At 43.8% G+C, this 18,824-nt stretch overlaps 1 protein-coding gene across 1 annotated transcript in view; it reads left to right on the top strand.

The window, feature by feature from the left end:
- Window positions 1–228: 228 nt before the first annotated feature.
- The window catches only part of LOC102793735 (heparan sulfate 2-O-sulfotransferase 1), a 30,788-nt gene continuing 12,192 nt past the window's right edge, over window positions 229–18,824 (top strand). The window contains exon 1 of the mRNA XM_087832002.1: window positions 229–836. Within this exon, the coding sequence (XP_087688128.1) occupies window positions 713–836 (124 nt within the window). The 5' untranslated portion in view covers window positions 229–712. The remainder of the gene's footprint in view (window positions 837–18,824) is intronic.

Below are 18,824 nucleotides of genomic sequence, written 5' to 3'. Positions count from 1 at the left end.
ACCTTTAATGATAAAATACCTACAAAAAACTTAGTAAGCATATTGTGTAAATATTTGAAGTAAAAATAATATTTCTTTTTAATTTTATGCTTTTTTGTATTTTGGCATAAACCAAGCCAGCCTAAAAAAATTCTTCCTCGCCTCGGTCATTTCATGGTTGCTAATGGAAGTGCGACCCCTGGTGTCCAATTCCGGGTCCCACAACGGAAAACGGTCCAATCCGAGAGGAAAAGGCAGAGAGAGTCGACGAATGGGAGATCTCTGCTGTGTGGTGGACTGTTAATACACCCAATGGCCTGAGTGGTAGTAACAGTGTGTCCGTGGTGCGGCTGTGAACACACTGGATGGGACGGGACAGCTCTGTGTGGGGGACGCAGGCGACAGCGGCTGGTACCATCGCGAACAAATCCCGGAGGGACAAATACGTACTCTGGAGAAATCTCTAAGGCTCCACGACCCCTCCTCCCGCTCTGTCGAGATTTAACAGAATGAAATAACCAAGCCGAGTTTGAACACGTCGCGTTTGAGGTAACCACAGGATCTGAACGCTGGGAGATATCCACACACGGAGGGAGAGAGAGAGAGAGAGAGGGCCATGCACACACTCTCAGCCGCTTTGTAACCACCATCGTCGCTGCTGTGTGTGTGTTTTCGGTGTCTCCTCCTCTTCCTCTGAGCATGGACTGACCATCATCTCTCTCTGGATGATTTGATGGGGCTGCTCAGAGTCATGATGCCGCCCAAGTTGCAGCTTCTGGCGCTGCTGGCGTTCGCAGTGGCCATGTTCTTCCTGGAGAACCAGATCCAGAAGCTGGAGGAGTCCCGGGGAAAGCTCGGTAAGTTTACGGGGCCCTCCGAGCCTCTGATCCCGTCCTGTCAGGGACCACTGCAGGCTTGTGTGTGAGAGTGAGGTCCCTGTATAGATGTGGGCATCACCATTGTTTTGCATTTGGGTCAATCAGAGCTTCCAGCACATATGCTTCACATGGTCCAGACAAAGGTTCACAGTCAGGACGTGTTTTCGTATCTGGGAGCTGTCCTGCTGAACTTTGCATGACTGTGAGGCAAAAATATCGAACGACTCTGAGTATGTGCAGTAAAAGCAGTGCATGCAAATTGAGTCAACCTCTCATCTCATTTTATGCAGTGCAGTGTGAGACAGAAGACTGGGGCGCTTTTTGTCCCTGACTTGATGCATAATGGTGTTTACACAGTATTGTTTTCATTGGAGGTTAACCTGACAGGTATTCTCTGTGCTGATGATTTGGCCTTTCCATTGTTAGAGTTGATGCAAGTGATGAAAATTGATCTTCAGAGTTTTCAGAAGTCCGGGTAGAAATCCAAGATTCCTCACTTTAAAAAAAAATCACACACAGATAATCAGAGATTTCTTCTCCCTGGGAAATGACTTATATGTGTAAATCCCCCAGCTCTCTGTCAGAGGAATCATCAGCTAATTTAGAAAGATGTGACTGTAAACTGTGCCTGGGTCGTGATGGTGCTGGACGCAGACTGTAAGGCCAGGGCAGTGAGTGAAGAATATATCCCAGTGTTCACAGGGCAGAAAGCAGCTCTTTGCTTAAAGTACTTCTTAGTAATATTTTGTATTCATGGGGGACACCGCACTGCTGCAAATCCTCTCATGCCCCCATCACCAAACTCTTTCCTGTGATTGAAACGTGGCCGCCGCTGCCTTCAATTTCCCTCGCTGGCTCCCACCAGGGGCTCAGTCCCAGTAAAGATCTGGGACATTGGAGGATTATCTCTCTGGTGCTTCCACTTTGGGGATTTTTTTTTTTAAAGCTGTGCAGACACTGTGAGAGTGCAGCCAGCGTACCTCAGGGGTTCACACCACATCTATTTGAAGGGATGGCAGCCGGGGGACCTTTTGACATGTGGCAGCAGGGAAAAACACAGGTGTAATTCTGTGGCAGAGGTGATAGCAGGAATGAATTCAATCCAGGCGAGGCGGTTTGGGGGTCCTGATGGCGCATGGGCTGGCTCAGGCACAGCTTACTGTTTAAACTGGTGAAGGAAAAATCTCTTTGGCATCCTTACACAAAGAAACCTGTAATAACTTTTCACTATTTTTAAGTTTAAGTGGTCTGAGAGGGAGCAAGACTCCCACACCTCCTCTGAGCTGGTTTTTAGAAAGTCTAGCCCACGACAAGGGACCCTGTCCCACAACTGCAACCTTCATCAGTCAGTTGTTCAGAAGGTAAAATACGGCCCATGTAACATCCCAGTGCTGTGGGTTACCAGCAAATCCTCACTTAAGGGTTGTAAATTAAAAATTGAAAACGTATTTTCAGGCAAAAATTCCATTTCACCTTCTCAAATGAGAGGTGTTTTTTTTCTTCTTCTTTTTTTAACACTTGCGTGACAGCAGTTCGAACATCTGTGGGTTTTTTGAAGTCAGCTCCAATTCCACTTGTGAGCAGCAGATTTACCAATGAGTGGATCGACTTATGAAGCCACCTGAATATTTTCTGCTTCGATTTCTGGGCAGAGAACCATCATTTGAGTGCGTCGCCTTTGCTTTGTGAAACTGAGTAATATACTGATCATTGTGTGTATATCCCGGTCACGTGTTTTATGGCATGTGCTCTGTGGTCACGTCTCTTTTGTGTTACGGACTAGAGGAGGTGATCTATTTATCCGACGGCTGGTGGTTCGATCTCTGGCTCTTCCGGTGTGTGAGTGGGTAAATGAGTGATGTTGTTTTAGAGTAGAAACGTGCTATGTAAGAAGCAGGGCCTTTACCATTTGTCAGCCCAGGCTGACCTTAGAATAAAAACACAGAACGTCATGCAGCTGTTACCCTGGGAAGGATGTTATTTCAGCCTTGTTGATAGTCAAAGCTGTCAGTATTTTTCTTTGTTGTTTTTTTTTCTGGTCATAACCAGCCTAACCTAAGTGGTTCTATAGTGTAGAGGTTTACGCATTTGTCTAATGAGTGAGATGCCTGGTTCAGTCCCAGGAGAGACACAAATCACCCGGAGGTGACTCCCGGTGACTAACAGCAGCTGAAAGTAGCTTTATCAGCACTACCTTAGCTTGGCAGGCTGAAGGTGTAAAATAAAAAAAATATTGTAGTTTCATATTCATATCATTTGTCTTTGGAAACGTGTGTGTGTGTGTGTGTGTGTGTGTGTGTGTGTGTGTGTGTGTGTTAGGGGACTTTTTTGGAATTCACTTTATTAATGAGATTATATGACATCTGCTGCAGACCACAACAATCTGCTTGGATTAATAAAAATCTAATTAGATGTTGACAGCCTCAAATCCTGGATATCAAAGTGGACCTATTATACTCACTTCATTTTATGTTTATACCCTGGACTCTACAAGAGTAGCTTTGCATGATTCACAGTTCAAAATAATCCTTATTTACCTGATATTGAATCGTGTTGGAGCCTCTTAAAGCCCCTTTCCATTAGTATGTAGTCGGCTCGACTCGACTTAGTGTTTAGGGTTTTCCATTAGGTGATAGTACCTGGTAACGGCCGGAGTTCCAAGCGAGCTGAGTAGAAAATGTGGCGTCATGCACATTTGGTGGTACTCAATTGTAATGGAAAAAGAACGAAACCAAGTGGAGTAGGTGCTCTAGTAAGTGGAAGAGACTCTTCTGGTGTCTGAAACAAACTATAGATCCTCTTTGAGAAAACTTTCCTCTGATTGGCTGCCCTTCATAAACAGGTTTGCTGGTGGGTGGAGCTTCTGTGCTCACAGCCAGAGCTGTGATAACCATAATAGGGATATCTCTTCTCCTTGACATCACATAGATCAAAGAGTAGGATAAAAACTGTCTTAAGCCTGAGCTTTTGGCTTACTGGGATTACTTTCACATATACTGACCTCGGTGTTTAAACATGTTTAGCACTGCAGCAGTATTTATGTGTCTGGAAATAAAAAGGCAGGCGTAATAGGTCCACCTTTAGGGCAGCTGATTAATAGTTAGATATTATCAGATGAGTTGATGTTGGAAGGCGTTCTGGCCAGGTTATAAACAAGAAGCACTCAGAGGGTCCTAACATCCGCCAAGGCAGCGGATTCTCCCTGTGCAGTATTTACTTATAAGGTAATAATGTTCTATTTTATATATTCATTTTGTTTTCTTTGTGCTTCAAGATGTTTTTAGTGTAGTTAAAAACTAAAGCAATGTGTACGGTTTTGTTATTTGCTCCTATAGGACTATTTAATCAATTTGACCTTTAAATATATCTGTTGACCTTAAAGGGAGGTCAGAGGTCAAATGCGGCATGATATATGGTACTTTCCATATATGGACAGCACACACCACACTTCTTCAATCATAGTGTCTAAGCTATAAGGCTTGTTGACAATTTTTAACCAATAAATCATTAAGTTGACCTTGTATACCTTGTTGAATTTAAGCTAACTTGTAATGGACTATGAACATAAGCTCACTCTACACCCCTACAAAGATTTCATGCAATTTGTTCAAAAGTTTAGGAGCTATCGTGTATACAGGCAGAATGACTTGCATGTACGCAAACCAAAAACCACGACCTCCTTAGCGGAGGCTTAATCTTAATTGAACAAAGCTGAGATTTCCCATGTTGGAACAATCAGGAGTCCTGCAGGAATAGATGGCTATATTGGTCTGTGACATAGTTTACTGCTGCCGTAAAGAGCTATACTTTACACCCAGCGAAAACCCAAACACACACACACACAGCTAAAGCTGAAACACAACCTGAGAGGCGTTTTCCCTGACCGCCCACCGCCACGAGAATCTGTTGACTTGGCAAAAGGCAGTCTGATGGATGACTGGACTCGGTGGACGTCTGTATAACGGAGCTCTGAATTATGTGCTGCATAGCCAAATAGTTGTGACTGATGCCTTCATGTGCTGACAAATAACCAGGGGGCCGGTCACAATACCAGGTACGCCTGTTACAGATGCATCTGTGCAACAATGAAAAAAGAAGGTGGGGTCTAAATGTAACTGAAAATGGGGGGGGGGGTTTGAAAAGATGAAGATCTATGTGATCATGCCGTGTCACGCTATTACTTGTTCACTGTGAAATTTTTGTGGGATTGAGTAACGGAAACGTGCTCCTCGCAGCGTGGGCTCGAATTACGCAGCATCCAGGTTGAATCATTTCTCCCATTAGACACCACCCGCAGGGCGGACAAGCTGTGATTTGTTTCCAAGCTAATCTTCATCCCAAGGTTTCACTTAGAGGAGCTTCCTGCATAACAAACATGCCCCGCTGTGGGCCCCGATCCATAATTCTGGCAGGATTCCTCTCTCCGGCTTCTCACCGGCTCGGCTGCCGAGCGGGTCAGCGGTAACGCAGACGGGATGTACAGGGATGGATGGGAAATAAAGTTTCTGTAATAAAGAGCCAAACAGAGAAGCATCCAAGGCTTCTCTCGCCCCGTCAGAGTTGTCATTAATTTCCTCTCAGTTCACGCCTGACCTTGAAGAATATCACTCTGCTTTGTTCTCAGGTTTGAGACCGAAAATCAGGAGTAATGTTTCCCTAACAGGAGACAAGCGCCCAGATTTGATTCAGCAGGGACTGGATCTTCTCCTGAAGTTGACAAAATGTAATGAGGTGGTTGAAAGCCAAAGCCAAACGACATGTTTCTTTGGAGGTTTTTTTTAAATCACCTTAAACCAGAGAGAAATGACTGATGGTGACAAAGATGTAAGTGTAAATCGTGACACAGCTGAATAATTTTTATTTGTCAAAGCTGTGAGTGCCTCCTTATTTTGTTGGAAATGTCTCGATGAATGGATAGCGGTGCCTTTCACTTTCAGGAACACTAAATTCTTCTCCCGTCTTTTCTGCCTGAAAGCATGTTCATTACATAGCTGAGTGCATCATTATTTGTGCCTGTCCTTGCTACCTTGCTTTTATAAATTGAAGCCACGCTAAACGTATTTTCCTCGGGGAGAATATTCATAAATATGGAGTTTTCATCGTGGAGAGGCTCGGCTTTTCAACAGCTTCTGTGCCTGTTTTAAAGGTTTTTAGATCAATCAGAACCGAGCCGTGCAGCTATATGTCGCAGTTTCATTCTAGGGTTAGATAGTGAGGGCTGTGGAAACAGACACATTTCTTATTAGGGTGTCACCTCGTGGCCCTTCTAACTGGAGAAAAAACAAAAAGACCTCTTCAGCTCTCTGCCCTCCAGGCCATGTGAGGGTTGCGTGTCTCCCAGCAGGGCACATGCTCAAAGACTTTCTTCTTTTTTTCTCCCCCCATCGGCATCATCGCCTTTTTCTTTTTTTTACTGGCCGTTACTCACCCTGATTAAAGGAATTCAATTTCCATCTGTTGCGTGGTGATATTCAGTTCCAGACACAAGCGGCTCTGTGATGAGCTCTGAAGAGAGAAGAGAGATGCTGTTGAATGCAGCGCTCGCGCTCATTGTCGGCGTGTTTGCAGAGCTGACGTGAGACGTTTAAGCATTCATTTGTTGCCGCAGGCCATCGCTGCGGGGCCCGCGTTTGAATTTGACTTTGATTGTTATGCCGGGCACTCACAGCCCACCCTCACACTCCAGCGCTCGGGGAACAGGGGGACGTGGTCAGGAATTTGCTCTTGGAAGGACATCGGTCAGGCACCGCTACCCTGTCCTCACGCACGCCCTCGCAGACTTTAATTAGACAGCTTGATAGCTTTCCGAGCCGGCCTGCCGCTGTCTCCTCCTCCTGCTGCTTATGTTGGAGATCGAGCTGCAGTTGTGTTTGAATCGTCACTCTTTTTATGTCTCCCTTTACTCCTACACATTTATCAAGAGGGTGTCAGCCGGTGTCTGTGAATCACTCGACACCAAACGGTGGCTTCCTTTCTAAAGTTAATTGGTGACGCGTTGGTAGCGCTCAACTAGACCTGTTTAAACCTGAACCTCCTTGAACGTGTCAGTTCCAGCTTCTCTTCATCTCTTCTCGTCCTTTCTTTGGCTATGCCGCTGAGATTCCCTTTGAACTCTCCCTGACACCCTGCATCTCTGTTTTTAGCTTAAAGGGGGGAGGGTGCATAAGTCATTTGCTTTCACTCTGCACCTTGGCATCTGCTACCACAAGCAGCCGGTAGCGCCTATCGCCCGGACCTGCCTGCTCAGTCACTCTCTGATACGTGCCATTTGAGCAGCTAATGGAGAGGAGCCCACTGAAAGGATGGGCATAGGTGTCAGGGATGGATTTGTTATGGGAGACTGGGAGGCAGAGTGTACTAATGGTCATACTGGGCTCTTTGCTGTATTGTTAGAAGCAGGCTCTGATTGAGGCCGAGGATTTATGGCCCCTGGCGTGCACTTTGTGCGACAGGAAATGTGTTCTTGCAAAGTGGAGCACGCAGCAGCAACCGGAGCCGGCTCTGCCTTTGCTGCCGGAGCAGGATGACAGACAGGCTAATCGGGGTGTTATGGACGGTTTCACACCCTGGATGTAATTGGAGGCTGTTCTAGAAGAGAAACCCACTCTACTACCGCTCGGCTGGCCCGTCCCCAGTACTCCCTTCCCACCTCCTCTCAGGCTCTTCCCTCCTCACTGTCTTCATATTTTCCGGCGTCACTGCCGGGGGAAGGTGTCAGCTCACTCAACGTGATAAAATTGGCTTTGAACATCACGCGACGCGGAAAGCCTGCCGGTCATGTTATATCGACCAAGCTCATTTTGACGACGGGAGGTGTGACTGACAGCTGCTGAGATATTATTTAATTAAAATGCAAGTGAGCACTAACCCTGAGAGATGACGCATAACGACGTGTTTAAGGCCATTTAAGGTGAAATGTATACATTTAGTAAAAGAAAAATCAGGATTTGACAAAAAAGAGCTTAAAATAAACAGTTTTTATTTTATTAAGTAAGTAAATCAGACACAGTGTCAAGAAAATAGTACTTTAGCTCATAATCACCTTATTATTCATGAATAGTAGAGTCTGATTGATATGGCACTTTTAAGAATAATGATATTTGCTGATATAATTAGTAAGTATCCAGTTATAGTTATAGATATTGTTCATCCTAAAACCGAGGCAGTTAACAAAGAAAGTTTCATCCAGATTGTGTCTAGGAGTCGTACACACATACCTTAGATTATTATCGCACGATTTTTATTAATTAACTCAGGCTTGGAGCGGAAAGGTGCCCTCTGGTGGCCAAACTTTGCAACATCAACACCCATAACATGTCTGAAGGGTGTTTCTTGGGTTTCTTCTTTGATAAACATAGTTAGCTAATATCGGTTGATAATATTGGCTCACTAATAAATCAGTCGGGCTCTAATGGATATTTTTGTTTTGGGACTTTTCCGAAATATAAACACAGATTCTTGTTCATCAGAAGCAGCCTGGCTTCACTCTGTTGCAGCTCCTCAATAAAATAAAATAGGTCTACATTGTTTACATTCGCTGGTACCTCTGTCTTTAAAATCTGTTTATATACAATTTTCCCCTTTGTCACTTTAATCTCAATGAATAGGTTTGTCCCACTACATTTACAACATGGAAATATTGAGATTTTTCTTGGAGCTTTGCCTCCTTTTCCATTAACTTTTTCTGTTCACCTGTAATTATGCTAATATCCCTAACATGCTAACATGTGCTAATGTGACTTTTCCACATGCTGATCTCAGAAATAATCTGTCCTTTACTTGTCGCACTACTTTTTTTAAAATTATATTAAATGCTACATGTACAAATTTACTCCGGAGGCGTAAAAACCGGGGCGTACTTAGTTAATCCTGTGCGCTTCTGACAGACGACGGAGCCTGTGGTTGTAAACACGTGACAGCAGGTGTCAGTTTCCTTGCTTCTCCTTTAGCGGGGCTTCATTTTTCTCCTCCTCCTGACAGGAGAAACAGCAAGGGGCTAATAAAACCCCGCCGTGATAATGACTTATAATGGCACTGCTCTCATCCAGCTCTTTCTGGATCAATACTTGTAAACAACTTCTTCATTTGCTCGCTGAGCCCCTTTTGTGATATTCAAATCCCTCTTGTGTTTTACGAACCCCACTGGACGAGCGCATGAAATGAGAATATCTGCTGCCGGATTTGGAAAATAAGGCGCCATCAAAGGAAGAGGAAGTGAGGTGGAGGGGGGTGAAACGCAAGAGATGATTTAATTTTCATTGTCACACAAAAATATTTAAAGCCATGGCTGGTGGAAATCGTAAGCCTCTACGGAGAGAGGGGGGGGGGAAGAGAGAAAAATGAAGAAAGCAAGCCTGCAGCATTTTTACAACCCATTTCATCAGAGCACAGAGGGATGTAGGAGGAAGGAAGACTGAGCAGCGCTGCCCTTGTTCTTCCTCAGCCTCCGGTTCAACTTTGCTTCTAATTATCGCAGAGTGGGCTCAAAGCCGTTCAGCGCGTTCACCTGTGACATGTCCAGCACCGCGCGTCCTCGGGGAAGAGCTGTTAATTTTATGCCACCACGCTGTTTCCAATCAGGCTTCTTCTCATCCATTTCTTTATAGCCCTTTTTTTTTGCACTTTTTCCCTTCTTGTTGTCAGTGATGGAGCTCCTGACATTCAGCTAGAAAGTTTTGTTTGTTTGTTTTTTAGGCAGAATACAAATAAGTACAAACACCTGGGTTGAGATGTGTGTTTGTGCGTGTGCAGCACTTACTAATGAAGTATCTGGGCTGCAGGACGCTAAGGTCTGACACTCGGAGGATAAGTAGATTCGTGTGTCAACGTCCCTTTCTGTTTTTCATCAACGTCTGCTCACGCAGTGAACGCCACGCACCAGATTGATTGATCGAGCAGTTTTGTTTTTTCTCGTTAGCGTAGTGTCTCTGTGCGCCCTGCTCCTCCTGACCAATACTAATGTGCTAAAGCAGTGCACTGGATTAGATTCCTGCTAATTGTGACCTTATCAAACAGACTGGATGCCGGCTTGACACGATTGATTCAATGCTACACGTGAGCATTGCCTGGAGGAAGTAATAAAGGGCCTGTGTGCTGTTGTGCAGGTCAAGTGTCCTTTCATTCCCCCTTTTTTTTTATTTACAAGAGCACATCAGTGGAGCTTCTTTAGTGTAGACATTACTAGGCATTTCAACACCTCCCCCAAACAACTCCCAAATCTCCTTCATGCCACACTTGCAGCATCTTAGCTGACTTACTTGGGTAAAAGGAGTCCAGCTGGGTATGGAGTAGTTCAAAGGGTTGTTTAAAGGTTCGAGTACAGTCTTGAGGAGAGGCGAGAACATGAAGGACGTGAAGGGCCTGCACCACTGAGCCACCGTGCTGCCAAATGTTAACCCTTTCCCTCCATAAAGACGTCATTTTACGACCTCATTTGCAGCCTCCATGACGAGTTTTGACACCTACGTGTATATCAATAAAGATGCGGTTTGATGATAGCTGCACAGACAGAGGCCACCTCACTGACCCAGTCGTTTTGTTCTCGACGCAGAAACCGCTCAGTTCAGAAAAATACCTTCAAGAGTTGCTCTTCAAGGCTTTCAAGCGGCAAAAGTTAAAACTTTGATATTCCTCTCTCACTTCAGAACTGCGAGTAACCTTGACAGCAACACGTAAGCAAATAAATAAAAAGGGTTTAACCTTTAATCTGTGCTGATTACAGGCACGGTGTGGGAAAGTGACTGTTGTGACCAAACAACCAACAGCCTGTTGCCTCTTCAGAGGTCACGGCGCTTCCACGTGACAATCCCTTCCCTTTGCACTGTTTTTAAAAATGTAAATTAAATGGATTACTGTTTATACAGCCCTCGTCTACCCTCACTGAGCACTCAGTGCTTTTACACCACCAGCCGCCACAGCTGCCTCAAATCATGAACAACATGGTTAAAATGTGCACGAGCTTCAAGAGTCTGTTGCTATATTAACGTTTACACTTATTACGGATGCCACCCACAGTCGCTTGTTAATTCATTCGGGTTCCATTTACATATTTTTGCATTTTGCTCTCAAATACCATCATTAAATTGGTATTCTAATGCGGCCTAAATAAAATAGGAATGCAGCCCTGTGAAACCCTCACTGAAAACAGCATTAAAGGTTTAACACTCTGCCCTAGTGTGGTGTTCCTTTTTTTAATCAGTAAATCAGACTATAAATGCATCCAAGTGGCCTGAGAGGCTGTACCAAGAGTAACCTCAGACCTAAAGCTGTTTATTTCTTTTATATGAATTCTGCATTATAGACTTTATATAGAAGCTGGTCTCGTTGGTTGGGAAGCTCCCATTTTACAGTCTAGAGTTTCATTTTTGACTTTTGCATGAATGACAGGGTGAAGCGCTGACTCGGCAGCTTACTCTCGCTGAAAACTGAGCACAGACTTCTTGGACGACCTGTCAGCATAATTAACCTTCTTATTTTATTTGATATCTGATTTAAGTAAAAACGGTCCAGAAGACGCCAACATCGCAAACGCTGCTGAAAGGTCCAGTTCACTGACTATGCTTTGCTGTGTCCATGGTGATGTAAATTTTAAGCGTTTGTCCAGTTCAGACTGGGGAGTTAAATATCCCAGTCCCCCCCACAGAACCCACAGATTTGCACAAACGAGAAAACGACTCAGAGAAACCAAAACCATTATTGTACCCGACTGTAAACATGTTTATTCCTGCTGTGATGTTGGGTAATTTTGGCTTTCTTTTGGAGCTGGCCTCATGTGGCCATCTCAGATACTCTAATTTCCACACTGTTGATTTTCACCTAGTTTACCCACAATGCATCACGGCCATAGACGGTTTAACCAAGGACACAGGTGTTGCACTAGTTGTAACTAGCAGAAATGGGTAGCGGGTTACGGGGGTGGGCATTAGTGCGTTAGCTTAAAGTCTGAGTCGCTAAAGGAGTTAGATCGTCATGGTAACATATAGGTTCAGGCTACGTTCAGAGTCCCGAGTTTCCTCCTAAATGAGTTCTGCTTCGCAGTCATTCAGCTGGAGATGCAGAAAATACTTAAATGATTTTTGTTTTAATGTTTTGACCTGATCTACAGCTCTGATTTCCAAATTTATAAGTTAAACCTAATTTTACTTTGATCTGGTGACAAACTAAAGCAACAGTTTTTATTGTTTGGGTTGGTTTTTTTTTTGTTTTTTTTTTTAAATCTTCTTTATTAGGAAGAGTCATATCTGAACACACTGAGTGACATTTAATGTTTGCATGCATACAGATAAACGTTTCAGAGCTAGAAATAAACTGCAGCGCCTAGCAGTAAAAATAAATTCATTAACTCAAGAATTTATATTTATCTAACTGGTTGAGCTTGCAATGATCATGAATTCACGACTAATCTGCAGCATTACTCTCTTTCACCCTTTTTTTGCAGCACCAGTGTTGCATTTTACTGTTACACTGTAATATTCTGCATAGATCTCTATCACCCATTCCCCTGGTAATGTCTCTGATTGGAGTAGTCGGCACTCAATTGATCTGTTTTGTGAAGAAGAAGAGCTTTGAATGGTTCCTTCTTATGCAGCCTGAAGCACGGAGATTGAAGCAGAAAGCCCGAGTTTACAGAGAAAGCTGATAACCATCGTCGTGATCCTCATTATCTCCGACTAGGTTTTTAGGTTTAGTCAAGCCAGTCAACACAAAGAAAGCCTGGCTTCTTTCAGCTTGCTTCATTTGCAGTCTTTACACAAAAACATCATTAAAATCAGAACATTTGCACATCTGCTAACCTGAAAATCCATTTTTATGCTTTTACACCTGGGGAAAAAACGTTTTCTTTGGAAAGATGTTTTCAGATGTGCACATTGTATAAGAATTGGTGACGTTGATCAAAAGGATCAATGACTTTTTATTCTTTTTTATGTCCACTTCGAGTTTCTTCCATCTGGCTTATGGTTTTGTCGAGTGAAGGATTTTATTGAGCAATCCAAACTCTGACAGACCCGAAAAATGGGCAGGATTATTTTATCAGCATCTTGAGAAGCCATGTGTATTTATATCCTCGGGTGACCTTACACACAGCGGAAAGTTTCGTATCGATCCAACACGGTGAGGTTTATAGACGTCAAACTGGAAATAGAAAACAGAGACTCAATGCTGACTGAAAATCCTGAGTTTAGACCTGCAGCTGAAGAGCGGAGTGGGACCTGATCTTCTGTCGGTGAACTCGGTTCTTCATCCTTGGCCTGCAGATGCTTTACGTGAAGAGATAAAAGAAGAGAGACAAACATAAATGTTCACCTGTCCCACCCACTTATCATTATTAAACCTATGAATAGCTGTTGTCAGCTCCATCTAATAGAGTGTGCAGTTTTCCCCAGACTCCTATATATGCATTATTAATTACGTGTTACGGGGCGAAGAGGCGCAGGAGCACAGTCAACACAGGATATCTGAGTTGTGCTTGCAACCAGATCTGCGCTGTTATGCAAACATCGGTGTTATATCAAGATACAACTGCTCTGAGGAAGACTGCAAATCTATATGCATTCAGTCGCTTCAGGTTTCTGCACAGATTTGACTGCAGCGTTTGTGAGCCTGTGAGTGGAGGAAGCATTTAGCAGTGACAGAGACCTTCCTGCCGTGGTTTTTTTCTCCTTTTAGCAAATGCATTTACAGGCTCATCCTCTCGACAACACACGAGTTACCCACATATTATTCTCCTTCCCTTTGAAGCGCAGCTGCCTCTGAAAATGTTGGCTAATTCCCACTGCTTAGTCACTGACAATCTGTGCCAAGATGAGATCTGTTCCAATCAATCGCCCCCCATCCCACCCCTTCGCAACCTGTCAGACCCGCCTTTACTTAACAAGGCAGGGGAATGATGGGATCTGCCATCTGTGTAAATTGCTCCATAATCTCATCTGACTGGCTGTTTTCTGATGAAGCAGACAGAACGTGGCCGCCTTTACTCCTTCGGTTTTTCCCAGACATTATTGGCTCACCTGTCAGACAGCACTACTGGCTTCGATCGCGCCAAAGACATATTAGGGTGGGAAATGGCAGGTTGAACCATGATGATTATCACCTCCATCTATCCTGGATTGTTATCATTAGTGTGAAGACATGTTTCGCATTTAGACTAGGAGATAAAAACGGCCCACATGTGTTTGGGGCTGACTCGGTGTACTATTTGAATTTGATCCTGCTTCTTCATCATCATCATCATCTGTATTTCAACTCCCCAGTTAAAGCCGACACTTTCAAAGCATTTTCTGCCAAAAAAAGGGCACTTTTGTAGTTTGTAGTCTGAACGTCTTCCTCCTAAATGACATTCAATGGAGTAATTGTGGACTCGAGACCCATACCACCTAACCACTGTCTGCGCTGACAAGGGTGCGTTTTGTCGTCGTCTCCCCATCTGAGGGATGCTTTGTGGGTATTTTCATGACAGAGATGCCCTTGTTTTCAGCTACTTTTGTCGGGAAGCGGGGGAAAAATGTCGTTTTGAAGCTTTACAGGAGGATACGTGACCTTTACGTGGACTGTTTTTGATTAATTCAATTCCTGGGCCGACGCAGAAGCAGCAGCATCTCTCTGAAGGAGAGGGCGCTTCCATCGCCCTCGGGTCGTTATAGGTGGAAATCTGACCTTAACCGTGTGTCTCTGCACCTTCTAGTAAAAGCAGAACAAACAATTAAACCGAGAAACTCTCTTTTGTGAGCATTTATAGAGCCTCGCAAAGCAGCAGTGCCAGGTCCTGGGCGGGAAATCTCGCGTCACTGTGAAACGTGTTATTTATTAGGATCTGCAGTGTAGCCAGACGTTTTATTTTCACACGTCACCTCCCTGGCTGGTTTGAAATAGTGGAGCCTTCCTGTTACTTATATTAAAATCTGACTTTGATGCATTGTTCGCCATCATTTAAAGCATTCTTAATCAAACTTCCCCTCCTTATACGATCAATCTAGACAACAGACCAAACGGAGGCTCATTACATCTTCTTGTAGACAATAAATTTTTGTGTGTTTCTGTGCTGCTGCTGTCACTGACATCCCGTCAAATGTTGACTTGAATTCTCCTGGCTAAACCAGTAAATCATCGCTCATACTGGGACTGTAGATGTATAGATTAGCTACCATGCAGCTATCCTGTGGTTAATGTTCTGCCATTAGCAAGCTGCTGCTTTAGCAAGTTTTAAGCTTGGACTAAATACAATTTCTGCAACAAAAATTTAAAGTTATCGTTTACTGTGCGACTCTTGTTTCACCTTACTCGTCTTTATAACGTTGCTTCAGTTCATTGAGGTTTGCACCACAGCATTTCAGTTAAGGTCTAGACTTTCACCGGACCTTTGCAGCAGCTTCATTTTCTGTTGTTGATTTGTTGCTGGTGCATGGGATAATTGTCCTGTCGTATGAGCCAGTTTGTGCCAAGCTTTAGCTGTCACATAGATGATTGAGATTTGACTCTAGATATGACTACAGAGGACATCCAGAAGTCTTGAGGTTTGGTCAGATGCAACTTTGTAAGAGGGAAAAGACTATTCCTGGAAATCTTTCCAAACAAACGTTAAATTAGTTCAGTCTTTTTTTTTTTTTTCTAATCATACTAGGGCTGCTCGATTATGGCAAAAATGATAATCACGATTATTTTCACTGAAATTGAGATCTCGATTATTTGACGATATTTATTTAACAATAACAATGTATTGAATAATGACTTTAAAGATTGTCAAAAAATAATATAAAATAGTGTGCAAATACTGATAACAGTGCAAATGTTTGCAATATAAAAAATTAATGAAAAATGTAAACATCTATGTTTAGTGAACTTTGCAGTGTTGCTCTGTGGTGCAGCTACGACACTGTAGCAAAGTTTACACACGTGTCTACTTGATCCACGTCTGACTCCGTGAACCCATAATGTTTCCACACCACTGAAGTTTTTTTTTACCTCTCTTTTCAACCAACTGCAGTCACTCTCCTCTCCAAATAACTTCTGCTTAGCTTTCCGAGCTTCCCTCGGGTCCTCTTAATCAGCGGTCCCCAACCCCCGGGCCTCGGACCGGTACCGGTCCGTGAGTCGTTTGGTACAGGGCCGCGAGAGTTGAGGCTCAGGTGTGCAATGTATAGTTTTCAGGGTTTTTATCGGTTTTCAGCGTTATTTTGTTATCGTTTTTATCGTTTACTCGGTTTTCCTTGGTCTTTTCACGTGTGTTATGAATAAATTTTCTTTTTTTCGGTACCGGTACTAGTTTTATTTTGTTGTATTTATCCGCGACACCTTAAAGGCCGGTCCATGAAAATATTGTCGGGCATAAACCGGTCCGTGGCGCAAAAAAGGTTGGAGACCGCTGCTCTTAATTGTCGTGACACGTGTTCGAAATGCAGAGAGGTGCGCTCGATTTGCCACACGGAGCAGCGCGAGAGTAAAGCACGAGGGAGGGGCTAATAATCGGCTCAGTCATTTTTAATGATCGTTGAAAGCCCAGATCGTAATCGAGATTAAAATTCGATTAATTGAGCAGCCCTAAATCGTACTGTCGTGAATTTGCTGGGATGTTCACACCTCGGAAGATTATGGTGTTTTCTTAACCCTCCTGAATGCTCCACGCCTGCTTTTATAGAGATGCTCACACTTAATCAAGTGAGTTGAATTAAAAGAACAGAGCTGCTACTTATCTTCTTAATTTCTATGGAAGTAGTAAAGGTGTACTTAGTTTTTCACACTGCTGTAGCTGCTAATTAGTGCTAACACAAGTTAGACCTAGCTGTCACTTAGAGCACTTCTCTTATATAAATTGTAATGGAAAAGTAAGAATTGAAGAGCAAACCTGTTATTTGCTCAAGGATATAAACATTTTAGTTTCTGCAGGGACTGACTCGTTTCAAGAGACAGCCTCAAGGCTGGTGGCATCCCTGCTGCTCCAGCTCTGCCTCATAATAAACAGTGAGCAGATTCTCTGTCCACATTTTTGTCTGTCTCCATCTCAGACCTGGTTCGTCCTGGCCTCCCTCCTTCTCCACAAAGCCCTCGCCTCCTTCTGTCTCCCCCAGCTGTACGCTACTGCGGAGAAGCGACGAGTGAATGAAACCTTTCTTTGAGCGTCAATGTTGCACTTGTGTGTCAAATCTAGCGGAGAAAAAGTTCCACGGCGTTAGCAATTACCCCCATTTCCTTAGCACTTCAGTCTGCTGGAGACTTCTCTGTTTTTGTTTTGGTTTCTTTCCCACTGTAGTAATATGCAATTAAATAAAAGTTTTCATGTGTGGTTTTAAAGTTTAAAGGAAGTTTTTTTCCCCCTTTTTTTTTTTTTAAATAATGCGCTCCAGTGTGCGTGGGTTTTGCACGTCTCTGTTCCTGTCTGTCATTCTGATCTCGTTTGAATGCACCCAACACCTTCACAGCCACTTAGTGCAAGCGGCCTTGTTTATCTGTCTCTGTGTTCGCTTCTCTGCGGCTGCCAGCAGCGCTGAAAAGCTGCACCAACAGATTCCTCTCACAGCATGTTTCATTTTCCTTGTCATCGCTTAACTAACAATGCCAATGCAGGTTCTGCTCCGTTTGGTCGGCCCTGAATCTCTCCCTGTCGGTCTGACTTTACTCCTTTTTCCTCTGATAATCCACCCTCTGCTAAATGTGTCCAAAGGCTGAATTATATTAGAAATTCAGAAGTGCACAATTTATCCAAATATTTGTGAGTGCTGCAGTGGTGACATAACTGTCCCCCTGGAAACCTGGCACTGCAAAACAGTAGCATGCATCCAAGTCTATATAGAGGGGGACGAGGAGAAACAGCAGCAGCAGACTAACTCAATTTTTTTTATATACAGCAGCAACCTAGATCTCCTGCCTGTCATCCTTCATTGATTTTGCAATCCAGCGGCATCCAAGCAGAACCATACAAGCCCATAGACCTCAGTCTGCCGCTGATAGCCGATCTCTATTACCCACCTAGCTCAAGGCTTCGGTTCGAGGGGCTAAACTTCTCAGGGGAAGAGGCAGAGAGCTCCAACTGGCGTATCGGAGCGACGGTAAATTTATGAGCTGCTTGGAGAACGGATCATCTTCTCTCCCCCACTTTTATTATCCCATCAGATCTGACGTGATAGCAATAATACATGACGGCCTGTCACATTCTGCAGATCTGGCGGCGAATATGAATGATGATTTCAAATGCCTGGGTCTAATCGGCGTTAAATTGCTTTAGTAAATATGTTCAGCTACCAGCACTCTGTCTTCCTCCTGTCTCTGACTTTGAATGAAGCTCAGAGTAATAGGCTTGTAGTTGTCACAATGTTTAAGACCCGTGTTGGCGTCACGGTTCATAATTAGCTTTTAATGCACATAGTCGGCTTGAGGGGAGGAAATCGACGGAAATGTGGAATGAAAAGAGGCCTGCTGTGTGGCCATAGTAATTCAGGCTTTTGTTCTCTAATTAAATGACCTCAGAAGGGAGCGCTAAGCTTACGTTTGTGTGTGGGGCGCCCTCTGATATGGAGGTTTGCGCCAAGTGTGTTCAATCTTGCAATGAATAGGGCGTCTACTACAAAGCCCAAGAAGCCCTCTCCGTGTCCTCTTCGCCTCCTTGTTAACTGTTGGAAATTTGGCACAAAACGCCGTGTCTTTAACAAGTGGCTCACAGCCCCTTCACATAGTTCAAGACACTGTAGTTAGGGACACGGTAGCCCCCGGTGTTTTCTCACTATTCTATCCTTCAGTTTTAAAAGCAAGACACTGAAAGACTTCCCTGCAAGCTGAAGCTGCACATACTCTTCCATTAGTGTGTTTATTCCACGGCAAAGCAAATTGCACGCTCTTCACTTTCTTTCTTTCTCTCTCTGATGTCTGCGGTTGGAGACGGACAGAGCCGAAGCCTGTGGGAACACATTTTAACAGTTATCTCCATTGATTTGTGTTTGTATTTTAACCATGTGGGCTAATTTGGTTCTACTTTGAACG

This window comes from Neolamprologus brichardi, chromosome 18 (genome assembly GCF_056152115.1).
Source record: "Neolamprologus brichardi isolate AB-2024 chromosome 18, ASM5615211v1, whole genome shotgun sequence".
Taxonomy (NCBI): domain Eukaryota; kingdom Metazoa; phylum Chordata; class Actinopteri; order Cichliformes; family Cichlidae; genus Neolamprologus; species Neolamprologus brichardi.
Note: the sequence above shows the minus strand (reverse complement) of the source record. Positions and strands in the feature narration are given on the sequence as shown.